Genomic DNA, 25,602 nt, shown 5'->3' on the forward strand with positions numbered 1-25,602 from the left:
AGTTGTCTAAAGGTAAACATGCAGGTTGAGTCCATGATGAAGAAAGCGAATGCAATGTTGTCAATTATCTCAAGAGGGTTGGAATATAAAAGCAGCGATGTGCTACTGAGACTTTATAAAGCTCTGATTAGGCCCCATTTGGAGTACTGTGTCCAGTTTTGGTCCCCTCACCTCAGGAAGGACATACTGGCACTGGAGCGTGTCCAGCGGAGATTCACACGGATGATCCATGGAATGACAGGTCTAGCATATGAGGAACGGCTAAGGATCCTGGGATTGTATTCATTGGAGTTTAGAAGATTAAGGGGAGATCTAATAGAAACTTACAAGATAATGCATGGCTTAGAGAGGGTGGACGCTAAGAAATTGTTTCCGTTAGGTAAGGAGACTAGGACCCGTGGACACAGCCTTAGAATTAGAGGGGGTAAATTCAGAACAGAAATGCGGAGACATTTCTTCAGCCAGAGAGTGGTGGGCCTGTGGAATTCATTGCTGCAGAGTGCAGTGGAGGCTGGGACGCTAAATGTCTTCAGGGCAGAAATTGATAAATTCTTGATGTCACAAGGAATTAAGGGCTACGGGGAGAATGTGGGTAAGTGGGAGTTGAAATGCCCATCAGCCATGATTGAATGGCGGAGTGGACTCGATGGGCCGAATGGCCTTACTTCCGCTCCTATGTCTTATGGTCTTATGGATTGGGGTGGACAAAGTTTAAAAACCACACATCAGGTTATAGTCCCAACGGGTTTATTTGAAGCACTAGCTTTCGGAACACTACTCCTTCGTCAGGTGTTTGTTCATAACAACTAACTGATGAAGGAGCATCACTCCAAAGGCCAGTGCTTCCAAATATACCTGTTAGACTATAACCTGGTGTGTGGTTCTTAACTTTGCAGAATTAAGGAATTACTTCCTGTTTGACATGCAAGGTGTCCTTTGAACTTCTGATAGTCCCTTGACCTTCCTGGAAGAATGCCAGGTATTTAATTAGGACTTCACTCAGGCAACCACTTTCTCATTGAAAAATGTGAGCCAATGTTGGTGAATCTCTTGCAACCAGTTTCTCCCCATCAAGCTTGGGCCTGAGCCTTTTACAACAATCACGAGTAACTGAACCAGCTGTTTTTCATATTAAGCTGGAATCCCAGTTGTACCTTTACTCTCTGAAGCTCCTCAGCCTAGCTGAGGTCTTACGCAAGGTTAAGGGCTGGAGTCTGGAGTGAATTTTAATAAAAACTGGATCAGCAATCACTGATATAGCTATGTCATTACCAATCTCGTTAGAATTGGATGACCGTTTAACCTGGTGTCTATCTTGATTGGTTCTGATTTTTATATTGCTAAGCAATTTAATTTTTCCAAACCAGATGTTGGTGGGCTTTCCAGGACACTCCTGGATGCCCTCCTAGATACCATCCTCTGAATTCTTACTTAATTCTTATGTTTTAAGCCCATTTATAACAATGTTCTCAAATTCACTGCTTCTACTTCATTTAAAAAAAAGATGTACATGCATCATAAATTTGCTTGTAAGTTGCGCATCATGATGCCAGTAAAATATGTCAGAATCTCCTTTTAACTGAAATCATGCGAATTTTAATAAAACATACCTAGCTGAAAAATACCAAACTCTGGAGGTATCATTGAGGCCATATGCACATTTATTTAACTTTGTGTGTCCCCACTATACAGAGGAACCTAGATTATCTGAAGGATATGGGCAGGGAGTATTTCATTCGGTTAATCGAATACCGGACAACATAGTTTAGCCAAGCATCGGTAACTTGCTATCTCGCCGGATAATCGAATGCCGAATAATCAAGATTCCTTTGTGTTTAGTGCCACTTTCTGAGGATAAAGAAACACTTTTCCCTGAGCAGAAATACAACTTTAGTATCAGTTGATCTACACTGGAAGGGGAAGGGGTGAATATTTCAGTAACCTATAGAATTCTAACAGGACTAGGCAGGGTAAATATAGGAGGGATGTTTCCAATGACTGGGGAATCCAAAACCAGGAGTCTGAAGCGGAGTCAGTAAATGGAAGGCCATTCAGGACTGAGATAAAGAGAAACTTCTTTGCCCAGTGAGTGGTGAGCCTGTGGAATTCTCTGCCACAGAAAGTGGTTGAGGCCAAGACATTGAGTGTTTTCACGAAAAAGTTAGATATAGGTTTTAGGGCTACAGTTTGGATTGGGAGGAAGCTGGAACAGACTACTGACATGGATAATCTGCCGTGATCGTATTTTATGGTGATCCACACTCAAAGGGGCAAATGATCTACTCCTGTTCTTATTTTCTATGTTTTGACAAATATGACCAGTTTCTTGCTATGCAGGAGTAAACTACTACCTCGTGCTTGTTAAATGCCCTGTTAACAACCTAACTTGCCTCTTATTTTTCCAAATGCACTAAACAAGTTATTCAGCAAGAAAACCCATTATGGAAATTGAAGGGGAACTCAGCTCACTATTTTCATTAAATGACCTCCATGTTGGATGCTGGGCACTAAAATCCCAGCTCCATGGGCACCAGCCACACCCACTCAAAGTCAATAGTTTTGCATTCAATATGTGTCAACCACTAAGAACCCTTGAGGCACATTTCCAAGCTATGTACATGTTGCTTTTGTACTTCAAGGCTGCACCAGCAACTAGCAATGAAAGATTGGAGCAAGGACAGGGACACATTGCAGTCAGGCACATGCACTCAATTTGTGGACTGGGCCAGGCTGCATTTCCAGTCTCTTAGTTTGTTTTCATTGCATTCATTCGCTTTGACTCTAGCTAGATGTTCACAGCATCCCTACCTTGTATTGTCTTTCCTTGCCTTTTTGCATTTTACTCCTTCAGCCAAAATTCCAGGCTCCCATTATTTCTGTCTTGCCTTGGCATTTAGCACAGACACAAGGCAAGAAAGTTGTCATGGTTGTCAGCAGACTTCCATCAACACAAAAGGGGGTAGCCTTTGATAAGTGGGTACAGGCATAACAAATTAAGGGCAGCATTTGATGCATGTCCGTCCGGGTTGGACACAGTCAGTTAGCGATTTGAGGTGGTCAGAGTCCGGATGCTTCCCACATAATGAGTGAGAAGCCTAATATTGGGCAGCCCACACACGTATCGTTGGTCTTTCTACCCAATAATGGATTGGTTCTCACCTGGAATGTGAGAGTGAGAGAGCGTGCAATGCACGTTAAAGGAGATGAAAGTGTGTGTCAGCAGGTGAGGAGGTATCCCAAATGAGTTAATAAACAGTGAAGATGGCATGCAAAGATTAGAATGGGTGCAGTGAGTGAAAGAAGGTATTGCAGGCAATAATGGGAGTTGAAGAGCAGGAGGTTGGTGGGAGATGGGTACACAGAGGGTGGTGCATGCATAGATGAGCTGCCAGAGGAAATGGTAGAGGCTGGTACAATTACAACATTTAAAAGGTATCTGGATGGGTACATGAATAGGAAGGGTTTATAAGGATATGGACTGGGTGCTGGCAAATGAGACTAGATTAGGTTAGGATATCTGGTCAGCATAGATGACTTAGACTGAAGGGTCTGTTTCCATGCTGTACATCTCTATGACTCGCAAAGACAGAATGAGTGTGAGGTATTGGAGTGAAGATGGTGGGACTTATGTTGGCAAGTGGAGAATGTCATTGGCCTCTCGATGTGCAGTGCATTTCTGTCAATGACTACTTTAATCTGGGTGTCATTGTTAGACCATGATTTGGAGGTGCTGATGTTGGACCGGAGGGAACGAAGTTTTAAAAAATCACCCAACACCAGGTTATAGTTCAACAGGTTTATTTGGAAGCATTAGTTTTCAAAGAAGCAGCGCTTCAAAAGCTAATGCTTCCAGGACTATAACCTGGTGTGATTTTTAACATTGTCAGACCAGGCTGACGCATTCTGGTTTTGTGACCTTGTCTGCTGGTCCTGGAGGTCCTGCTGTTCTGCCTGTGCACCACCATATTCAATAAAACCTTTACCCCCCAGTACCCACAAAATGATCAATGATTTCCCCCTCCCTGCCTTGAATAGAGTAAATTTCAGAACCATGTACAACAGTGCCACACTGACCACACTTGCTCAGGTGTACAACATGCTTTTCAGCTAAGTTCTGATAAAGGGTCACTGGAATCAAAATGTTAAATATGTTTCTCTCAACAGATGCTGCTTAACTTGTGTTTCTCCAGCACTCTGATCTTATTTCAGGTTACCACCATCCTCTGTTCTTTGTATTTACACTATCCACAAACTCTAATTACTGCCTTTTCTACTTGCCTCACATTCCATTCCCTGTCCCTCCCTCTCAGTAACCCCTGTGGCTGCTGGTCTGTCCCCTTCGCTTTGCCTCTAACGACTGCTGTAAATCATTCCTCTTCCTGACCCTGTAGTTCACAGCTTCAGCTGCTCCTTGACTCCCTCTCGTGGCCTTTCATGTATTTTTTTTTACACTGATGCTTCTCACTTCTCCCACTCACCGCTTCCCTTTCCAAAACTATGTCTGTCCACTTTGGAGATGGGCAGCAAGAAACATAAAGAGCAACTTTGGATGTGGGAGGTTAGCCACAAACCAGAGAGCACAGCACCACATCAGAAAAACATAAACAGGCTTTGAAAATAAAACTACTTCTGCCAAGTGTGAGAATGGGCCCTGTTAACTGACTGATACTAAAACAAATGCATTTATTTCAGACTTGTTATTATTCCTTCCTGTCTCTCTGCCTCTCTTATTTACTTGCACTTTTCTGTATGTCTTATATTCAGTCTGATTTTTCTCCTGTACTAATAGAGTCATAGAGATGTACAGCATGGAAACAGACTCTTCGGTCCAACCCGCCCACGCTGACCAGATATCCCAACCCAATCTAGTCCCACCTGCCAGTGCCTGGCCCATATCCCTCCAAACTCTTCCTATTCATATACCCATCCAAATGCCTTTTCAATATTGCAGTTGTACCAGCCTCCACCACTTCCTCTGGCAGCTCATTCCATACACGTACCACCCTCTGCGTGAAAAGGTTGCCCCTTAGGTCTCTTTTATATCTTTCCCTTCTCACCCTAAACCTATGCCCTCTAGTTCTGGACTCCCTGACCCCAGGGAAAAGACTTTGTTTATTTATCCTATCCATGCCCCTCATAATTTTGTAAACCTCTATAAGGTCACCCCTCAGCCTCCGACGCTCCAGGGAAAACAGCCCCATGTTCAGCCTCTCCCTGTAGGTCAGATCCTTCAACCCTGGCAACATCCATGTAAATCTTTTCTGAACCCTTTCAAGTTTTACAACATCTTTCCGATAGGAAGGAGACCAGAATTGCACGCAATATTCCAACAGTGGCCTAACCAATGTCCTGTACAGCCGCAACATGACCTCCCAACTCCTGTACTCAATAATCTGACCAATAAAGGAAAGCATACCATGCTGTACTAACATAAATTATAATCAATCTTTTCCTTTGTTTTCTCTTACTTTAATACTCCATCATGTGGCTTTAGCTTTTGTTGCTTCCCAGTTAAAGCAAAATGTCATGTCTTTACCCAAAACATACATTATCATATTCCAAGCCACCTCACCTGAAATATGAAAAAAAATTGACTTTTATATAAAATGGACAAATCCAACAGAATTGTATTTTTGAGATATATAAATTCTGTAATTGTTTACAGTTAAATATATAGGACTAGGTAGAACCAGAACCCCAGCTTTCATTCACCAGGACAGTCTGAGATGCAGGTTAGTTCCTACACTTTGATACTGACCTGCTCCCTCCAAGCCAGGGCTCCCTCCCTTATTTATGGGTTATCTATGACAAAAAAAACTCTTCTAGAGTTTGTGCTTCAAGATTAAGTCCTAAAGAGAGGTTTAATTTTAACTTGCGCCAGATTTTTAAGTTTGGAAAGTTATAATGCCTGTTTCCTATACCTTCATTGCAGCCTCCCCTGATCAGCCAGATTTCCATTGACCGCTCTATATTATAAAAATTAATTTGAATGGAACGGGTGCCCTGTGATTGGTGTGAGATATACTGATGTATAACACTTGGCAAGTTTGATATTTGCTTGAAACTTTGTGCAGAAGTTTTATGTGAGACTCACTTAGTCAGTATTGCCTAATTATCATCAGCCCCTCCTCAAGTTGAACAATCAAGTTTAAATATTTTGTGCATTTGTGATTGCAACGTCCTGTATGGCTTTGCAATGTACCTGGAAAAGTTTCTTCTGTATACCTGATTGTTAGAAACCATCATATTTCTGAAACTTTTTAATCACATCATTTACTCTTGTCTTATCATGTTGCATAAAATGAAGCTTGCATTTTAGGTTTCCATAGATTGGTTATGTGCAGTTTGCAGCTATCCTGGCTGGATAATCATTCGATTTTTCTGAGCAAATGTTCTTTTCATAGTTGTGCCTTGATGGTTGTTTTCTCACAAACCCCAGATGCATCAGTAGCACTGTTAGGTTGCTGCAGTTTGTAAATCATTTTGATCTAACATTTAGTCTGCTTTGAGTCATGTAAACTTTACCTCCAGTATGACCATCATGTTCAATTTACTGCCTAATTGTTTAGACCTACAGATAACCATGAGGCAAATTATCAATTAATCAATTTTTGAAGGATTGCTTTGATCAACTTAATCTTTCAGAGTATTTGCTGTTTATTTGAATCTTAGCTGAGGTGTTTAATTGTCATGAGTTTATGTTATTGTTTTCTTTCTGCTCTGATATATGGGATAAAGTTAATTCCAAAAGAACCAACAACTGAAACATGTCAAAATTAAACATCTTGATAACATGGTAACAGGGCTGTGGAAAAGGAAAATTCCTCTGCTTCCACCTTGCATCCATATTGTAGCCTATTATTCCAGAATACTTATATAGGCCATCATATCCAACAATTTCTAAAATTGGCCTCAGACATAAGTAATCACCTAGGTAAAAACAATGACTGCAGATGCTGGAAACCAGATTCTGGATTAGTGGTGCTGGAAGAGCACAGCAATAAGTAATCACTTGCCCGTTGGAATTCAAAAATGTTTCTTCTCTTGAGGATGGCTTCAGTGTATCTGAAAACTGAGTGCTTCAGGCACTTCACTGCATAGAAACATATAAATAGGAGCAGCAGAAGGGCATATGACCCTTTGAGCCTGTTCTGCCTTTCAGTATGATCGTGGCTGATCATCTCAGTACTCTGTTCCAGTTTTTTCCCCTCTCCTCTGGTCTCTTTAGCCCTAAGAACTATATCTAACTATATCTAAGAACTATAACTTGTTCTTGAAAACATTCAATGTTTTGGCCTCAACTACTTTCTGTGGCAGAGAATTCCACAGGCTCAGCTTTGCCTGGATGAAGTGATTTTTCTCTATCTCAATTCTAAATGGCCTATCCCATATTGTTAGACTGGTTCAGGGACCCCAGTCATAGAGTCATAGAGATGTACAGCATGGAAACAGACCCTTCGGTCCAACCCGTCCATGCCGACCAGATATTGCAACCCAATCTAGTCCCACCTGTCAGCACCTGGCCCATATCCCTCCAAACCCTTCCTATTCATATACCCATCCAAATGCCTCTTGAATGTTGCAATTGTACCAGCCTCCATCACTTCCTCTGGCAGCTCATTCCATACACGTACCACCCTCTGCGTGATAAAGTTGCCCCTTAGGTCTCTTTTGTATCTTTCCCCTCTCACCCTAAACCTATGCCCTCTAGTTCTGGACTCCCCGACCTCAGGGAAAAGACTTTGCTTATTTACCCTATCCATGCCCCTCATAATTTTGTAAACCTCTATAAGGTCACCCCTCAGCCTCCGACGCTCCAGGGAAAACAGCCCCAGCCTGTTCAGCCCCTCCCTGTAGCTCAAATCCTCCAACCCTGACAACATCCTTGTAAATCTTTTCTGAACCCTTTCAAGTTTCACAATATCTTTCCGATAGGAAGGAGACCAGAACTGCATGCAGTATTCCAACAGTGGCCTAACCAATGTCCTGTACAGCTGCAACATGACCTCCCAACTCCTGTATTCAAGACTCTGACCAATAAAGGAAAGCATACCAAACGCCTTCTTCACTATCCTATCTACCTGCGACTCCACTTTCAAGGAGCTATGAACCTGCACTCCAAGGTCTCTTTGTTCAATAACACTTCGTAGGACTTTACCATTAAGTGTATAAGTCCTGCTAAGATTTGCTTTCCCAAAATGCAGCACCTTGCATTTATCTGCCACTTCTCAGCCCATTGGCCCATCTGGTCAAGACCCTGTTGTAATCGGAGGTAACCCTCTTTGCTATCCTCTACACCTCCAATTTTGGTGTCACTTGCAAATTTACTAACTGTCCCTCTTATGCTTGCATCTAAATCATTTATGTAAATGACGGTCCTTGGGGACATTCTTCCTGCAGTTATCCTGTATAGTCCTGTTGGAGTTTTATAGGTTTCTGAGATTCCTACTCCTCTTCTGAACTCCGATGGATGTGGTCCTAACCAACCCAGTCTCTCTTCATGCGTCAATCCTGTCATCCTAGGAGTTAGTGTGCTAAACCTTCGTTGCACTTTCTCTAGAGCTAGAAATGCTTTCCTTAAATAAGGAGACCAAAATTACACACCAGACTCCCAAGGCCCTGTACAATTGCAACAAGACATCTCTGCTCTTGTAACTTGAATTCCTTTGCTATGAAGGCCAAATGCTATCTGCTGCCTTCACTGCCTGCTGCATCAGCATGCTTGCTTAAAGTAACTGGTGTACAAGGACACCCAAGTCTCATTGCATCGCACCTTTCTCATTTTGCCACCATTCAAATCATAATCCACTTTCCTGTTTTTGCTACCAAAGTGGATAGCCTCTCATTTATCCACATTATATTTCACCTGATGCATTTGCCCACTGGGTCAATTTGTCCAAATAACTGTGAAGTATCTCTGCGTTCTCCTCACAGCTCACCCTCCAACTCAGCTTTGTCATATATAAGTTTGGAGTTATAACATTTCGTTGCCTCATCTAATTCATTAACATATATTGTGAACAGCTGGGGTCCAAGCATTGTGATCCTTCTGGTACCTGGCTAGTCACTGGCTGCCATTCAGAAAAAGACTCATTCATTTCTACTGTTTCTTGTCTGCCAGCCAGTTTTTTCAATCATGTAACACTACACCCAATCCCATGCTCTTTAACTTTATGTTCTAATCTCTTGTGTGGGACCTTATCAAATGCCTTCTGAAATTCCAAGTAAACCACATCCCACTGCCCCCCGCTTTTCATCTCTAATAAAAAAAATTCCAGTAAATTTGTCAAGCATAATTTTGCCATTATAAATCTGTGTTGACCCTGTCTGATCCTGTCACTGTTTTCCAAGTGCTGTACTACTAAATATTTTGGAATGAGCTCTAACGTTTTCCCCACTACTGATATCTGGCTAACGACCCTGTAGACTGTGTAGTTTTTTCTTAAAATAGTTGGATTCCAGTAACTACCTTCCAATCCATTTGATCTGTTCCTGGGTCTTTAGAATCTTAAAAGATGATCACCAATGCACATCCAGTGTTTCTAAGACCACTTCCTTACGTGCTCTGTGATGTAGATTGAGTCCTGAGGGATTTATTGGCCCTTCAATCCCATCCTCGACACCATTTCCCTCTTCCCTCTTCTAACTAATTTCTTCAGTTTATTCCCCCCCCAATAGATCCTATGTTCCTCATTATACTTTGGGATGTTATTTGTATCCTCCTTTGTGAAGATAGAAACCAAGTATGAACTTAATTAGTCTGCTATCTCTTTGTTCCTCATGATCATTTTCCCCATTTTTGACAATAATGACCTACATTTGTCTTGATGAATCTTAATGAAACTTTTACAGTTAGATTGTATGTTAGCTGCAAACATATTCTTCTCCTTTATTTTCTATTCTTAATCAATCCTTTTATCTTTCTTTGCTGAAATCTAAACTGCTGTCAATCCTCAGAGTTTGCTGCTTTTTTTGGCCACTTGTATGTCTCTTCCTAGGATTGAATGCTACCTTTTGTTAGTTATGGTCAGGCCATCTTTCCCACTTTATTTTTCCAGACTAAAATGAACAGCTGTTGCCGTTAATCCGTGCGCTTTTTAAATGTTTGCTACTGCCTTTCCATTATCAGTCCTTTAATCAATGTTCCTTAATTTATCATACCCAGCTCACTCCTCATACCCTTGTAGTTCCCTTTATTTCAATTCAGGACCCTAGTCTCAGAATTTACTGTATCACTCTGCGTCTTCATGAAGAATTCTATCTTTTGGCCGCTCTTCCCAAGGGGGCCTTGCACATCTTGATTTGCCAATTACTGCTTTTGCATTACGCTATACCAAGTCTCGGATGGCCTGTCCTTACTTTGTTCCTCAGTGTATTGATCCAGAAAACCATCTGTACACGTTCCAGGAATTCCTCATCTACGATATTGTTACTGATTTGATTTGCCCAATTTATGTACGGATTAAAGTCACCTGTAATTGCAGCCATACCTTTATTTGTTGCATCTCTAATTTCCTGTTCAGTGCCTTCCCCAACATTACTACTACAGTTTGGGAGTCTGTATACGACTCCTACTTTGCAACCAATTTATTTCTTGTGTAGTCATACTTATAGTATAGGGAAATAGTGTGCAATAGTTTTAAAAATGGAAGTTGATCTTTCTTTTCAGGTGAAGAGTACCTCTACTGGAATTAAATCCTCTCATAAGCAAAAGAACAAGATTTTGGAAAGATTGAGATCATCATAAAAAAGCAGAGTGGATGTCTGAACTGTCCAATTTTTTTTTACAGCTGCTTATGACTCCCTGAGGAATTCTGTGTGTGACTTGTGATGGTCATATAACAGGATTTCTGCTGCAATCCCCATTCCTATCGATAAACCGTGCATTTTTAGGCTGTGCACCTACTTTGAACAACTTTGTTCTTTTTAAATTATCCTTCTATACACTCAATGCCATAATTTAACATCCTGCACTTGAATTGTTATTTCCTTTCTGATTGCAATAACTGGTTCTGAAAGAGCTGTTGAATTGATAAATATTTCATACAACACACAAATGAGGTTTTAGTTGTGATAAGATAACCTGCCAAATGCTTCATGTGATGAAAGGCATGCTGGGTATGCTCTGTTGGTTAGATATACACTGAGTGAGATACAGTAGCTGTTGAAAGGCAAACACTGGTTATTTCTCTGCTGATCCAGTTGTTTTTAAGGGTTTGGATGTGGCGATCGCCTTCCCAGTGAGAAGTTCGCAAAGGTTGGAAAAGGAAATCTGATGTGTCTTTTCCATAGTGAGCAAAGGAGGATTGTAAGAGTCCAAGTACCTACTGGGAAGGCAATTGGGCTGATTAGTCTTTGTTATTGATTGGAATGTGCAAGTAACCTTTCAATTAAAGTTCCCTCCCTGTGGAATGCTGACGTTGCATTGGTTGTAAAGTATATTTATTCACGTTATTTATCGAATCTGGAGCTCTCTGTGCCTGAGTGGTTGGTCTTTTTGTCTTTCTGTATATCTTCTATAAGTATATTTAATAAATACTTTTGTTAATAACAGATTGTCTTGTGTCTCATTTAGCATTTGTATTGAACACTCTTCACTAAAGCCAGAATTCATTTTGCGAACCATCTGTTTTTTTGTTTAAACATTTGGAAGGGAATGTTTTCAGTACCATGCTAATGGCAAATATTTTTCGAAATACTAGTGGAACATTTTGAGAAAGAAAGTAGTAACAATAGAGTTGTTGGTATAAAAACAGTCTTCTGTTGTCCAATCAATGTATCTAATCCTCAGTGCCACTAAAACAGTGTAAAGCCCTTTTTTTGTTAGTTTAAGCTATATAACTATAATCATGAATGTTTTGCTCAAAGAAGGGTAGATTTAGTAGAACAATCAGTAATCTGTTTTTATCCAGAATGAGATACAAAAGCATTAATTTTATCAGGTAAGTCATGATAGATTTTTGTGCAAATATTCACCATTTTAGTTTCAATAACTTTAATCCATTTATGTGCAATAAACAAAACAATTTCAAGTGTATTGATGAGATTAAAATAAGCACTGCATGTATTAGTTTTTGTTTCTAGGCTAAAGCTAAATTGAAAAACGCAGACCACCTTGAAAAATATTTTTTTGAGCTGGAGCTGTGTAGATTGAATAGAATATTTGACATTTCGCAATTCTGCTATTTTAGGTCTTCTGACCAAGATTTCAACCTTTGTGTTTTATAAGGTTATCTTTTTCAAACGTTTATTTAAAAAAAACTTCAAGGAATATTGCTGATATCTGTGAAAGTTTTCTTAGAAGATTTACCACTCTCTTGCCTTAGCATTTGTTACAGAAGTAATGATCAATTAGGTATTATCAAGCTTCACTCATGGCCATGTGATTTTTAAGGCTGCAATTTTTGATATATTTCATTAATATATTTGAAGTTATTCATTTTCTTTAACATTATGCTGATTTTCCCTTACCTAATACAACTTGCACAAAATGCTGGGCAGCAGAATGATTATAAATAGGAAACTTGAGGTATATTAAAAAGGGGAAAGATTTAATTTCAGAATCCAGTAGTGTAGCTTTCTTTTCATATAATAAGGTCGCTGTGATGGATCACTTCATCTTTTGTGCTGACAAGTTAAATTGCACATTTATCATGCCCAGGTCTAGTTACCAATATTATACTGGGCCCGTCCCCATTTGGATCACAATTCTCTTTTCAGGTTGCTTCACCTAAGTCATTGTTACTATTTAATAACTAGCAACTTTGGAAGGTAGTTTATGAATAAAACACATGCTCATTGTAAATCTGTAGTCTGTAAATCACAAACTGGCAAGTTGGATATAGTTACTTTTCCCTCCATGGGACAGTCCATATTCTAATGCATAATTTATTCTGTATTATTTTAATGTTTTTTCTTTTGAAAGACAATTGGTTTGTTTCTGAACTTGTACCAAAATATTTTCAGAGAATGGAGCTTCTGTGGTATGGAAGTTCAATAATATGATTTTAACTTGTATCTACCTAGAAAATGTCTAATTTACTTGGAGATTGTAGGAAAGCTGTATTGAATATTAATAATCCACAATTGGAAGACAAATGTTTAATGCGGCTTTGAGAAGCTACAATATTAAACGGTATTTGATTGAGGTAAATACGGTAAGCTTTGAATCCTTGCCCTTGCTTTCCCCAGGTGCTGTACTCAACATTCAGATAAATTAATTATTAATATAATTGAAAGTTACACTGTGTAGCAGATGTTGACACTTCCATTCTCAAGTCATGGATACGGCTTTCTATTGGTACGTAGAATTATTGAAAGAAAAGTTTACGATTTGTTTTATACGAGAGAGGTTTTAATTTAGAAAATGCTTTAGAAAATGGAAACTGAACTGTTACTTGATCAGATGTTATACATTTTTATTTCCTGTATGTGGATCATACTAAAATGCATAGATTTGAAATTGATCTGTGTCTTTCCATTGAAGTATAGAATCAAAAAGATTAAGCTATAGTTTAAGCATGTTTATAATTTGTTTGTTCAGAGAGAAATAATTTATTATCTTGACTATCCAGATCAGGATGATCTAAGGTATGAGTCAGCTTATGTCAATGGGGTTACTTAGAGGGTTTTACAGCTCGTTGCAATGTCACAAGGTTATGAAAGAAACATTTGTCTGGCTGTTTTTGCTTATTGTTAAGATGGCATCCTTGTTGTAAGTACATACTTGGACATCATGGGAGGACAGGATCTGTCACATCTTCTAACATTCTCTAGATAGACCACCAGCACTATGTTTCAGTTCAAACTATGAAATTGTCTTCCAGCACCTCATATATGAGAGTAATGGTTACCTGTAGAGCAGGTTGATACATGGAGAGAAAGGGGACAACATTTCTGAAAGAAAATGGCAACAGTGAATAACACCTTTTCTGGGCAGGTTGACAACAATTCTATTTATGCACCTGTACTTTAGTCATTTACACAAAAAGATATTGTTGAAATGATATCGTAAGTTGTAAGCAGAATACAATTTTTCCATTCATGTCAATTGTTGTGAAATGTCTATTAATGCAAGCCTTTTGAAGTAGGTTTAGCACTGAATTTGTTTATGTAAACAGTTATTTTGCAAGTAAGGTGGATGATCCAGACTTCTTCTATCTATATGTAACTGGATTTGGCCAGACTTTCTCTGTACCAAGTCTTTGTAAAGCTCTCAAATATTCTATTGTGTTGCATGTTGCCTATAAAAATGATTATTATTTGTATTGTATTTGCCTTTGTGTGTTTAGCCCATTATTGGATGATTAAAATCATGGATCATAAATAACCACCAACATTTCATTAAATAATCCAAACAAAATATGTATGTTCTAATATATTGTAGTATGTAAAGATATTTCTTCTAAATTTTAACATCTGCTTGGCCTAAAAACTAGTACAAGTGCAACAGTGTACTCTAAGTTCTAATTTAACTTTAACTCTTCTGTTCTTAGGTTACAGCAAATTCTACACCATCAGCCAATCTAGTAAAGGTTCAGGAAGTTGCAAGCTGGCTGTTGGAAATGAACCAGGAATTGCTGTCTGGGGGCAGCAAGAGGCGTCGAACTGGAGGATCCCTCAGAGGTAATGCCTCATTGAGTCATGGGGAGGAAGAAATGAACAGGGTAGTGGAAGAGCAAGAGGGTCATTGTGCACGGTTTGCTGATGGCGGTGGAGCTGAGGCAAGCAGCAGCAACAGTGATGAGGTCCAAGTTGCTACTGCAGAGGAAGAAGAAAACAACAACCGAGTCACAGTAGAGGCCGAGGAAGAGAACAAAGAGGAGGAACAAGAAGATGGTGAAGAGGAGATGGACCAAGACAGTGATGATTTTGAACAGTCTGATGATAGTAGAGAAGATGATAGCACAAATGGAAATGATGTAACCGATCAGAATTATAACATTGACGTTGCCAACCAACAACCACTACCCCTGTTAACTAAGAATCAGGTAAGTGAGAATTTGTTATTGATCATATAAACTGAACTGAACTCGAATCAAAAGCCTTATCACTTATGTTTATTGTATAATGCAAGTTTTTAGATATGGTTATGATTCAATTTTGTAAGCACATCTACAGTAGTAGAATAGCAAATATACATTGAAGAAGTAAGGATCAACTTAATATTTATATGCTAATATGTTGCTGAACTATTGACAAGGATGTTCTTTAGGTCCAGGGGTCACAACCTTCTTAGCTGAAAAGCTTTTTAAAAAGGAATTACTTTAAGTAAAAGCTCTCGGGAATATGAGATGGAGAAAATTAAAGGATAAAGACCTAAATCTACCTAAAGAAAAAAAGTTGTTTATTGAAAAATCTCTAAAAATGTAATGCCATTATTTTATACTGTGCAAAGTCACTTGCTTTAACTTCCCCGAATGCTTATAAGCGTGACCACAGGTTTGACTGCATTTCATGTGACTTCAATCTTGGATATAGGCTGATAAAAATAATTTTGTTTCGTAGTTGAATTTTGATGCTGGTCGAATCTTAAAAGTGCTTTTGGCTTGATCAGTGTTTTCCTGTGCAATCTTAATTCCACATTATCTTTCACTTCTTGGTAGATATGTTTTAGGCAAAGGCTTCAGGTTTTGCCAACCTATTGCAGTGTAGTCTGAACATGCTGGATTTTAAAATTTTATATTCATTAAGGTACAATTGCAGTTAAATTAATACACTGATGGCATGACCTGTCAAAAGTCTTCCTTTTGTATCTGGGATAGATTGAATTGGACATGTAGGTAAGAAAACATGAGTCCTCTAAAACACTGCTCAATTTTTCTGTTTCAAAACGCAGTTGTAAAACAGCCCAATTGGAGCAGAAACATTGATGACTAAATGTTACCACATCATTACAAATTGGTAATATGAACACCGTTAAATGGGAGCTGCTAATGAGACTCTGGAATCCCAGGTTGCCGACCCCTGGTTTAGGTGTAAGAGTGTTAAGATAAGTCTGCATTTATCAGGTACTATTTAAGGTAATTTCCTATTGACCTGTTCTTCATTTTTTGTGTTATGATGTATTTGCTGTGAAATGATGAATTGGTCTTGCACAATATTTTGAATACTTTCAACATTTTGGTACAAATAGTTTTCCTATTTTTTCCTTGCTGTCATTTGCATTGCATTATTGGAAAATTTAAGAATAAAACTTTAGATTATAAGAACTGTCAAGATATTGTACAATGTTCTTAATTAACTGAATCAATTTAATCTTTAATTCTGCTCAAAAGAATGAAAACTATATATAGAAAATTATTTTGGAATATTTAGAATATTCAGTTATGTACTCTAAATACAGCTCAAGTTATTTGACAACTGACAAGTAATTTTATTTTGTGTAGTAGATTCAAATAACCATTTTTTAATATAGGATTTGTCGTAGCAATGTTATACATCATATTACTGTGCTTAATTGTCCAAGGAATCTTGAGCATATATATGTTACTTGCCAAAAAGTGCCAAATCATTTTTATTAACTGATAGTCCATATCAGTGAATAGTTTAATTTTATCCACTCCTTTACAAATAAGCCCACTTCATGTTCAATAACTTCCTTCAAATTGCATTCTTGCAGTACAATGGCTAAGTCACTAGTAAGAGTCATTCAGCACAGAAACAGATCTTTCTGTCCAACCAGTCCATGCATAACATAATCCCAAACTAAATTAATCCCACCTGCCTGCTGCTGGTCCATATCCTTCCAAACCTATCCTGCTTCAGTATCTATCTAAATGTCTTTTAAACATTGTAATTGTACCCACATCCACCACTTTCTCAAGAAGCTCATTTCAAAAGCAAACCACCCCTGTAAAAACAAAAGCCACTCAAATCCTTTTTAAATCTCTCTCTCTCATCTTAAAAATGTGCCCCCTAGTCTTGAAATCCCCTGTTTGAGGGGGAAAAAAAAACAACTACCATTAACTCTATCTATACCTCTCACTATTTTATAAACTTAGATCGCCTGTCAATCTCCTAAACTTCAGTGAAAAAAAAATCCGAGCCTATTCAGCCTTCCTTTATTACTTGAACCTTCCATATCCAACAACACCCTGGCTAATCTGTTCTGAACCCTCTGCAGATTGATGTCCTTCCTGAACTACCTTAACTCAGGATTTTAGGGTCAATGAGAGTCTTATTTCTTCCAATTTTTAGTTTCTATTTCCCTTGTGTCTAAACAAAAACTTCTTTTCCTCTTGATTTTCATAGTACCAGCACTAGTTCTCATTAATCTATTAAAATTCATGATTTGCCAACTCTTATGATTTCAAGTAGAATTCCCAGACCTCATCCATTGTTAAATCCAATAATTTCTCTTTGCCTTTCATACCGAACACCCTTCAGCAAATCCCAACTCTTTCTTATCCATTTCAATCAAAATTTTGAACATTACTTTAAATATATGTTGGGAATACAGTTTAACTGAATGCTGACCCTATGAATGTTACAGACTTTAATCTCCATTTGTGGTGTAGCTTTACTTGTCTAAATTGTTTGTTCATGTTACCGTTATCTTTGTTTCTGTAAAGTTTAACTTTCCTTTTATAGCCAACAAATCCATTGTACAACATTGAACTCTTCCATTTCTCTACTGTATGAAAATGAACGCTCATGACACTGAACATGCTTTCTTTGCTGCATAAATTTTTTCCACAATTTTACAATTATACAACATTTTCCCTCATATTCCTTCCTTCTGCAATTTTTATAGTTTATTATCCAAGCTTGACCTAAAATCATAACATGCTGCTTTATGCCTGGGCAGCACTGTGGGCGGCACGGTGGCACAGTGGTTGCACTGCTGCCTCACAGCACCAGAGACCCGGTTCAATTCCTGCCTCAGGCAACTGTCTGTGTGGAGTTTGCACATTCTCCCCATGTCTGTGTGGGTTTCCTTCGGGTGCTCCGGTTTCCTCCCACAGTCCAAAAATGTGCAGGTTAGGTGAATTGGCCATGCTAAATTGCCCATAGTATTAGGTGAAGGGGTAAATGTAAGGAAATGGGTCTGTGGGGTGCTCTTCGAAGGGTCAGTGCGGACTTGTTGGGCCGAAGGGCCTGTTTCCACACTGTAGGTAAGCTAATCTGTATTGTGAACCTTAGCTCTGTGCTGTGATGTTTCAAAGTGAAGCAGTAAGGCTTGTTTTAATATCTATCCAGTATATTTCATTGAGTGGGGTGAAATTTACTATTACATTCAGGGATAGAATGTTCACACCAGCAGAAGTGGACAAAAGAATTGATACTGTAGCATTATGCACCATGACAATATGAGAAAGCTGTGTGAGAACAGGATAGTGAAATAACTAAACTTGAATACTATTATAAACCCAACTGATGGTACTGTTGGACAAGTCAGATCCCAAAAGCCTGATTTGCATTTTTTTTGTTTTTTGTGAACTTGTTTTCTTGTGAACTTTTTGTGAACTTGTGTACTGTTCTTTAACAACAGTACAGATTTTTGTATCACAAAAGAATAAAAATTCAAACCAAGCTACCTAAATATAGAAGACAGTTAGAATTACCTTAACACACACGGTGAAACAAAATTTCATCCTACTTCCCTACACTCTTACCAAGTCTGCTGACATAAATTTTTCCTCACTCTCTTCCTGGTAAGTGATGGATGTAGTATTGTTCTGAAAGGACACAAACTTTTTCTTAAATATGAAAACCTTTCACAGAGGCAACCAGTACCTATCTGCTTCTGTTTTTAAATCCAAGTTCCAAAAGTAGTGAGAGTACATATTACCTCACAATATAAATCCTGTCAGAAGAAAATGATTTATTAGATTTAATACAATAACTATAATACATTCATATAAAATGATCGGAAGCCAAGCAATACCTGAACAAAGCGCACTTGTTGAAGGTAAGCACACCAATTTTTAGAAAGTCTTCAGTATCTCGAAACAAGCGTGTAGACAGAGATTTGCTTAACACATTAAACTTGAAAATAGGCTTAACGTTTTGAATGGCCACGGTAGTAAATATTTTAAATAAGTCTTTCTGCTAAATATTCTTCTAGACTCAACAAGAAGAAAGCATTCCAACAAAAGATCCCAGGTACTTGGTTCTAAGTGAGATAGAAGTCAGAGACTAACTGAGCTCAAAACAAATATATTCTTTGGGAGATAAATTGTCTTTGGGGTAAAGTGCTGATAGAGACTAGGAGAAAGATCTGTAAGGTATTTTGAAAAATACTTTGAACACTGCAAAAGTACAGAAATTTACAAACAAGGCAAAATAGTACCCATCTTCAAAAGAGTTGTCAAAAAAAACTAATGGCAACTTTGGACTCAGCAGTCTTCTGTTCCACTATAAATGAATGCAATTTGATGATCAGGATTATCTTGAGTATCATCTTAGTCAGAGTCAACACAGAGAAACAAGATCTTAACAAGATCTCTTCTGACTTTTTTTGTGGTGTGAGACAACCCAGGTCAATTATGGTTAGTCATATGGCACATTGTGCCTCAACTTCCAAAAAGCCTTCAATAAAGATTTACACAAATCTTAATTTATTTTGGGGTGCACATTTATAATGGATCAGAAAATATTTAAAACAGTCGGGAATACAAGTAATCATTGGAGGAGTTGTGTCCAATTGGAGGAAGTGCTTAGAGGTTAGTTTGGGAACCAGTAATATTGTAATTTTTGTTGTAAGTTAGACCTGGATTCAAAGCACAATGAGTGGTTGCCAAATTTTCGTCTGATACCAAACAAGGAATCAACGGATTCATAAGAGTCAAATCAAACTATACAATGGATTGGACAAGTCGGCAGAAAAGTTGAGGATGAGGAAGTTTAGTCATTATACTGCAACCATTAAGTCTGGAGATGAATCTATCATTCTTGCATTTTTTTAAAGTGATGAAATGGCTACTGAGAAAACTGAAAGGATTTGCTTCAGTGTTTTGGTGACTTGTTCATGCCATGGAATATATGGGAGATGATCCAAACCTTTACAGTGTCTTGGAACAACATCAACATCCTCTTTTGAATTGTGTCTAATTTTTCTTCCCATTAATTTAAAAATATAAAAATAAACTTTATTCTTTAAACCAATGATGGTGTAACATTGGTTAAATTATATGTGTCTGGCATTGGCTGAAATCATATTTAAACAGCCAAGACATCAGCTATTCACAGTCTGCATTCTTCTAATCTAAATCTGACACAAAATATGTATCAATGTGGTCATCAACTGGGTGGGATCCGGTGAAAATATAAAATCTCCTTAAATTTTGGTGGAATCTGTACTTAAGAGGTAGGGTTGTTAGGTTTCAGAGACAGAGCACATTGGTTCAAACGACGACCACTGATAATGTAGCTAAAGCAACAGTGAACAAGATGTAAGTAGATATTTTGGGCAGGGTGAAATAGAAGAGTAAATGCAAAGAACCAGAAACGCAAAGTTCAGGAATGGTGAGACATGACCAAGGAAAGGATTTTAATCTTGAGCCTAAGGATTTTGAAGTACTTTTTCTGGAGATTGGGGACAATAAAGCTCAATGAAGTTGGGTATCAATGAAGCCATGGGGGAAAATGTTGCAGTTTGAGATAGGGTGATGACGTACATTAGAGAAATTTTGCCAATTAGTGATAAGAATGAGGATTCAATAGTAATTGGAATTGGATAAAAGTGATTCTGGTGATGGAATAGATATAAGGAATACAGATAAACCTGTGGGTTGATTGACATCCTTCGTTCTGCTCCTTCCTTAGTCTGAAATGATAACTGGGGTAGTGATTTAGTCAATGCTAACTTATGAGGATTATTCTGGTTTCGTCAACATTAACCTGAAAGAAATTTAAAAACATTTAGATCTTAATGTCAGAAATGTATTTGTAAAGCCTTGGAATAAATTTAAGCACAAGAATTAGGATCAGAAGTAGGTTGTTTAGCTCTTGAAATCTGCTCTGCTATTTGATAAGATCATGTCCGATCTAATTGTAAAGTTCATAGGTAACAAGTGCATTTGTGAAAACAAGCTGCTAACCTCCAGTTGATAGAATTGAGATAATATAGAAGTAATGAAGATTCGGACGAAGAATAGAACTCTTATACCAGAGATAATAATTCTACATGTGAGGAGAAACACTTAAGATATGTAATGTACTTTTTGCAGCCAGCATCCCAAAATGAGAATCAGAATTTTTGTTTAACAATGTTTTTAGAAGACATGTACAGAACCTTGTTTAGACTTCTTTTAGTATTTGTAGTATTGTGCTTGGGTTTTACTTTTTATTTCCTCGAGCACCTGAAGTGCTGTCAGGATGCCCAAGTACAAAATGTGGTTCAGGTTGATGCACAGAACTTGTGCTAAGATGTTTCTTGAAACACAGGATTAAAGACTCCTCTTTGTCTTGCAATTAACTAATAAGTAATCCTGTAATATTCATTCCATATTTTGTTCTGATGGGAGCAGGTTTATTCAGCCGTTTCTTTTGAGAGCAGTGTCATAGTGCTTGAGTATTGAAAAGCACAGATTATGTGTGAATGATGACGGGATAAGCAACGAATATTGAAAATCAATGGTGCTTGATGTTTGTAAGCCTGATCTTATGCACTCTGTACAATTTATGCAAGAATTAGAAAATTTTCACTATGAAGAGGTAAAGTCATAGCTGCAAAGCAGTTTTAAGTTTCAAAGCTTGGGAAACAAAATTGGAGGTCATGGAACAAATTAGGTGAGACATTTTTGTGTGGAAGTACAGATAGCAACATATTTTTAAAAAGTAAGTTTATGTTAGAGATGAAATATGATCTGTTTCACAGCTGAGATTGATGCAAGGTCGATTTAATCTTTGGAGTGTTGATAAAGGTGACATCAGAAGTGCAATCTCATTTAGCAATAGAAAGTGAATATATATTGCAACCAAATCTGGCAGTGGAAAACAAAGTTATTTGCTATGTGCTTTTGATTTAAGCAGGCTTCCCAAAGTTGAGGGCGGGCTCCCAGGTAGGGTGGTGAGCTCTGAGGTAGCAATAGTCACCATAGAGCTCAGTTACAACAAGTGTAATCCCACTCTGACAGACAGATGCCCGCATGCTCAAAGACCCCCAGCACTCAGTTTTCACTGTGGGATCAGGACAATATTGATTGGAGTCATAGTGGTTAAAAAAAAATTGGACAACACTTGTTTAAGGTATCAATTGATTTATTGATGCTTTCTGGTAATCCAAAAAAGTAACATATTAGAATTGAAAAGGACACATATAAGGATATGTTGTTCTAGGTATTGCTAATCGCCAGAAGCCATGCTTTTGGAACAAGGCTCCAAAAGGATTGCCATAGAATCCCGACACTGTGGAAACAGGACCATTGGCTGAACAAGTCCACCAACCATCCGAAGTGCAACCCATCCACACCCGTTTCCCTTCCCCTATATATACACCCCTGACTAATGCATGTAATCTACACATCCCTGAACACAATGGACAATTTAGCATGGCAAATTCACCTAACTTGCACATCTTTGAACTGTGGGAGGGAACCATAGCACCCAGAGGAAAACCACGCAGACAGAGAGAACGTACAAATTCCACACAGACAAGTTACCTAAGGCAACAATCAAACCAGGGCCCCTGGCACTGTGATGCAGCAGCGCTAACCACCGAGTCACCATGCTGCCCTGGTCAGTCTGTCAATTAGGATTTCCCTTTGGTAGGGCTCGTTCTAATCCTGCTATACTATACTTGAAATGCATTATTAGTTCAAAGTTAGAATTAGTCAGTTGAAGGCAGGTATGTCAATATAAAAAACTCAACAGTTTGGAGAATTTTATGGCATGTCATACAATCACAGAAATTCTTACAAATCCGACTAAGGAAGAATATAGATGTTCAGAGGAGTTGAGCACGGCTCAGGTGAAGCATAATTCAGGCAATAATTATGCATTTTAAGATGGAACCCTTAATAAATCCAGTTTCAGTGGTGGGGTTTGAGTAATTGGTTCTGCTGGATACACTGCTACAGGGATGACAGAATGCTAAATATTTCTTCTCTGCATCTGGTCTCCAGTGAAAACATTGAAGCATTTCCATATTCAATTTCAAATGTTATTGATTATACGTTATTTTCTCCTCTTAAATAAAAACTTGTGATTGTCACCTGTATTTCTGTTCAACTTTACGTGTTTACATTTACAGTGCAATTAAAATTATGTGTAAAATGTAGCTGTATGAGTACTGATAGACCAGATTGTGATTCTGCTCCTTATTTTCTGTTAAGACAGAGCTTTTCATTTGTGGCAAGAAATTCTGATTATGGATCCTTCAGAAATGCAGAGCGTCCCTGAAATCTAACAGTACCCTTATTGTGTGAGATAGTTGAGGATGTCCCTTTTGCAGCAAGTCAGCATGTCGTGTTCAGTGACTTTAAATGTCCGGAGCATAGCGAGACACTTGGACTGCTGCTGTTAAAGTAGGGTATCTATGGTAAGTGTGGGGTTAGGATGACAGTTGGTTAAGGTGGCAGTGGGTAGAGAGCCAAATGAGTGCTAGAGGATTAGTATAGCAAGCGTGTCGAGACTGGCAATCAAAAGTCCAATGATGACTGTGAAGCCATTGCCAATTGTTTTAAAAGCCTATCTGGTTCACTAATGTCCTTTAGGAAGGAAACCACCAATCCTATGTGGTCTGGCTGCATATGACTCCAGACCCACATCAATGTGGTTGATTCTTAAAAAAACGGAGACCTTTATCAGTGGCATGAAGAGTCTTGTGTACCCTTCAAAAGGATAAGACATGGAAATATTTAAGTTCATTTTGGTGTTCTCTCTCACTTATGTCTCAAGTCTCTTCCCGTTTCTGCTTGATCTTTCCAACCCTACAACTGTTTGTCTTTCATTTTGAGCAGTCTTGTCTTTTTGACTGTATTTGTTTCCTAACCCTCTTCCAACACAGTCCCCTTCATTCCAAATTGTTACGCATGGTGGAAGTGTGTTATCACATGGTTATAAATGTGAATGCCATCAATGACTACTTTGGTTCAATGTTCAGCATCTCATACACATTCCACAATCTTACACTGCAGTTAGACCCAGCCACATCTTATCATGAAGGTTAAATGGTGTCACTGACTAAAATCCTTGGCTTTATGCTTATTTGTAGCACAGAACTTGAATACTGCTGTAAGGACAGATATATTACTGAACTTTTATCTTGCATTTATTGGGACAAACAAAAGGAGGCCAAATTTCAAATAATCACACTAGTTTATACTATAGGGGTGCTGATTGGTTGGCAGTTTGATTCTGATCAAGGGGTTGCTACTGAGCTTCTAAACTTTTGGGTAATTCAGAATAGCATGATAGCAATACGTTGTCTCTGTGCTTATTCAACATTGCAAGCTTCTTTACCAATATTTTACTGAAGAAAACCATCAACATTTATGTTGCATCAGTATATCACAGCAAGATAGACACATCATCATTTTCTGAATCTGTATATATTTAACTTCATAAATTTAGCAACTTCAGTTTTAGCAAATTCAGTTTTAATGCCCAAATACATGTTTGTAGCCATGGGATCTCCTTTAGGTCCAGTGCCCACTATCATTTCTGTCCATTTCCACATGAAGTACATTTTTGATGGGAGGATCCCTAACCACCTACCTCCTCTATCTTACTGATATATAGATAATACTTTGTGATCTTTGCATATGTAATTGTTTCTAAGTATTTGCATCTTATTATGCTCCAGACTGTGTTCAAATTACTTTTGAGATGGAGTAAATTAACATGCTCCAGTTTCTCAATGTGCTCACTACAAGATCTGCTAATAGGTTCTCTACTGCTGGCTACCATAAGCTTGCCTTCACTGGCTCATGTATACGTTAGGATTTGTACAGCTCCATGTGCTATAAGGTTAACTACATCAGAAACTTTATAAATACAGCCACGGTCATTTCTTCAATTTAATTGATACAGAAACTCAGTTTATCAATGCCATTATGACAGATAAAAATCACACAACACCAGATTATAGTCCAACAGGACTGTTGTGTGATTTTTAACTTTTGTACCCCCCAGTCCAACACCGGCACCTTCAAATCATTGAGAGTTGTTGGCTATCTGAGTGAAATCTTTGCTGTGTATGAATCAATCTCTCAAATTGGCTAAAGGCTGCAACTCAGACCCTGAATAGTGCCAAATCTACCTCAAATTAACCTGGAAAGGCAAAGAATGTTGAAAATTTAAGCTACAGATTAAGAAAATGTTTCATACTGTTACTATGCCATGGCTATCAAATGTTATTTTTCACTAGGAGGATGCTGCTATCAGTCCAAAAAAAAGTTCTGCTTCTACATGATGGAACAAAGCTTGTATATGAATCTCAGTGCCTGCATGATGCCAGGTTTGATTTCTTCAATTCACTCCTCAACTTGTCCTAAGTTGCACATCTCTGTGGTGTGGTAGTCAAGCTGCTACAGTAGTTTTAGCATACCTAGATGAAGAAAATGTGCCGCAGTTCCGTGCTGCTTTTATGAGTTGGAATTTGGTTATTATCCAGTATTTCCTGTTGGGAAGAGTATGTGCACATATTGTCTTCAA

The 25,602-nt window shown here is 38.3% G+C and overlaps 1 protein-coding gene across 6 annotated transcripts in view; it reads left to right on the top strand.

Annotated features, from left to right (window-relative positions):
• Positions 1-25,602, top strand: part of fbxw7 (F-box and WD repeat domain containing 7) — a 368,590-nt gene that overhangs the window by 135,301 nt on the left and 207,687 nt on the right. For all 6 annotated transcript variants that reach the window (XM_072550702.1, XM_072550240.1, XM_072547746.1 and 3 more), the window contains one exon: positions 14,496-14,990. In XM_072550702.1, coding sequence (XP_072406803.1) covers positions 14,565-14,990 — 426 coding nt within the window. In that variant the 5' untranslated portion in view covers positions 14,496-14,564. The remainder of the gene's footprint in view (positions 1-14,495; positions 14,991-25,602) is intronic.

The sequence above is a fragment of the Chiloscyllium punctatum genome, chromosome 1, assembly GCF_047496795.1.
Source record: "Chiloscyllium punctatum isolate Juve2018m chromosome 1, sChiPun1.3, whole genome shotgun sequence".
NCBI classification, from domain to species: domain Eukaryota; kingdom Metazoa; phylum Chordata; class Chondrichthyes; order Orectolobiformes; family Hemiscylliidae; genus Chiloscyllium; species Chiloscyllium punctatum.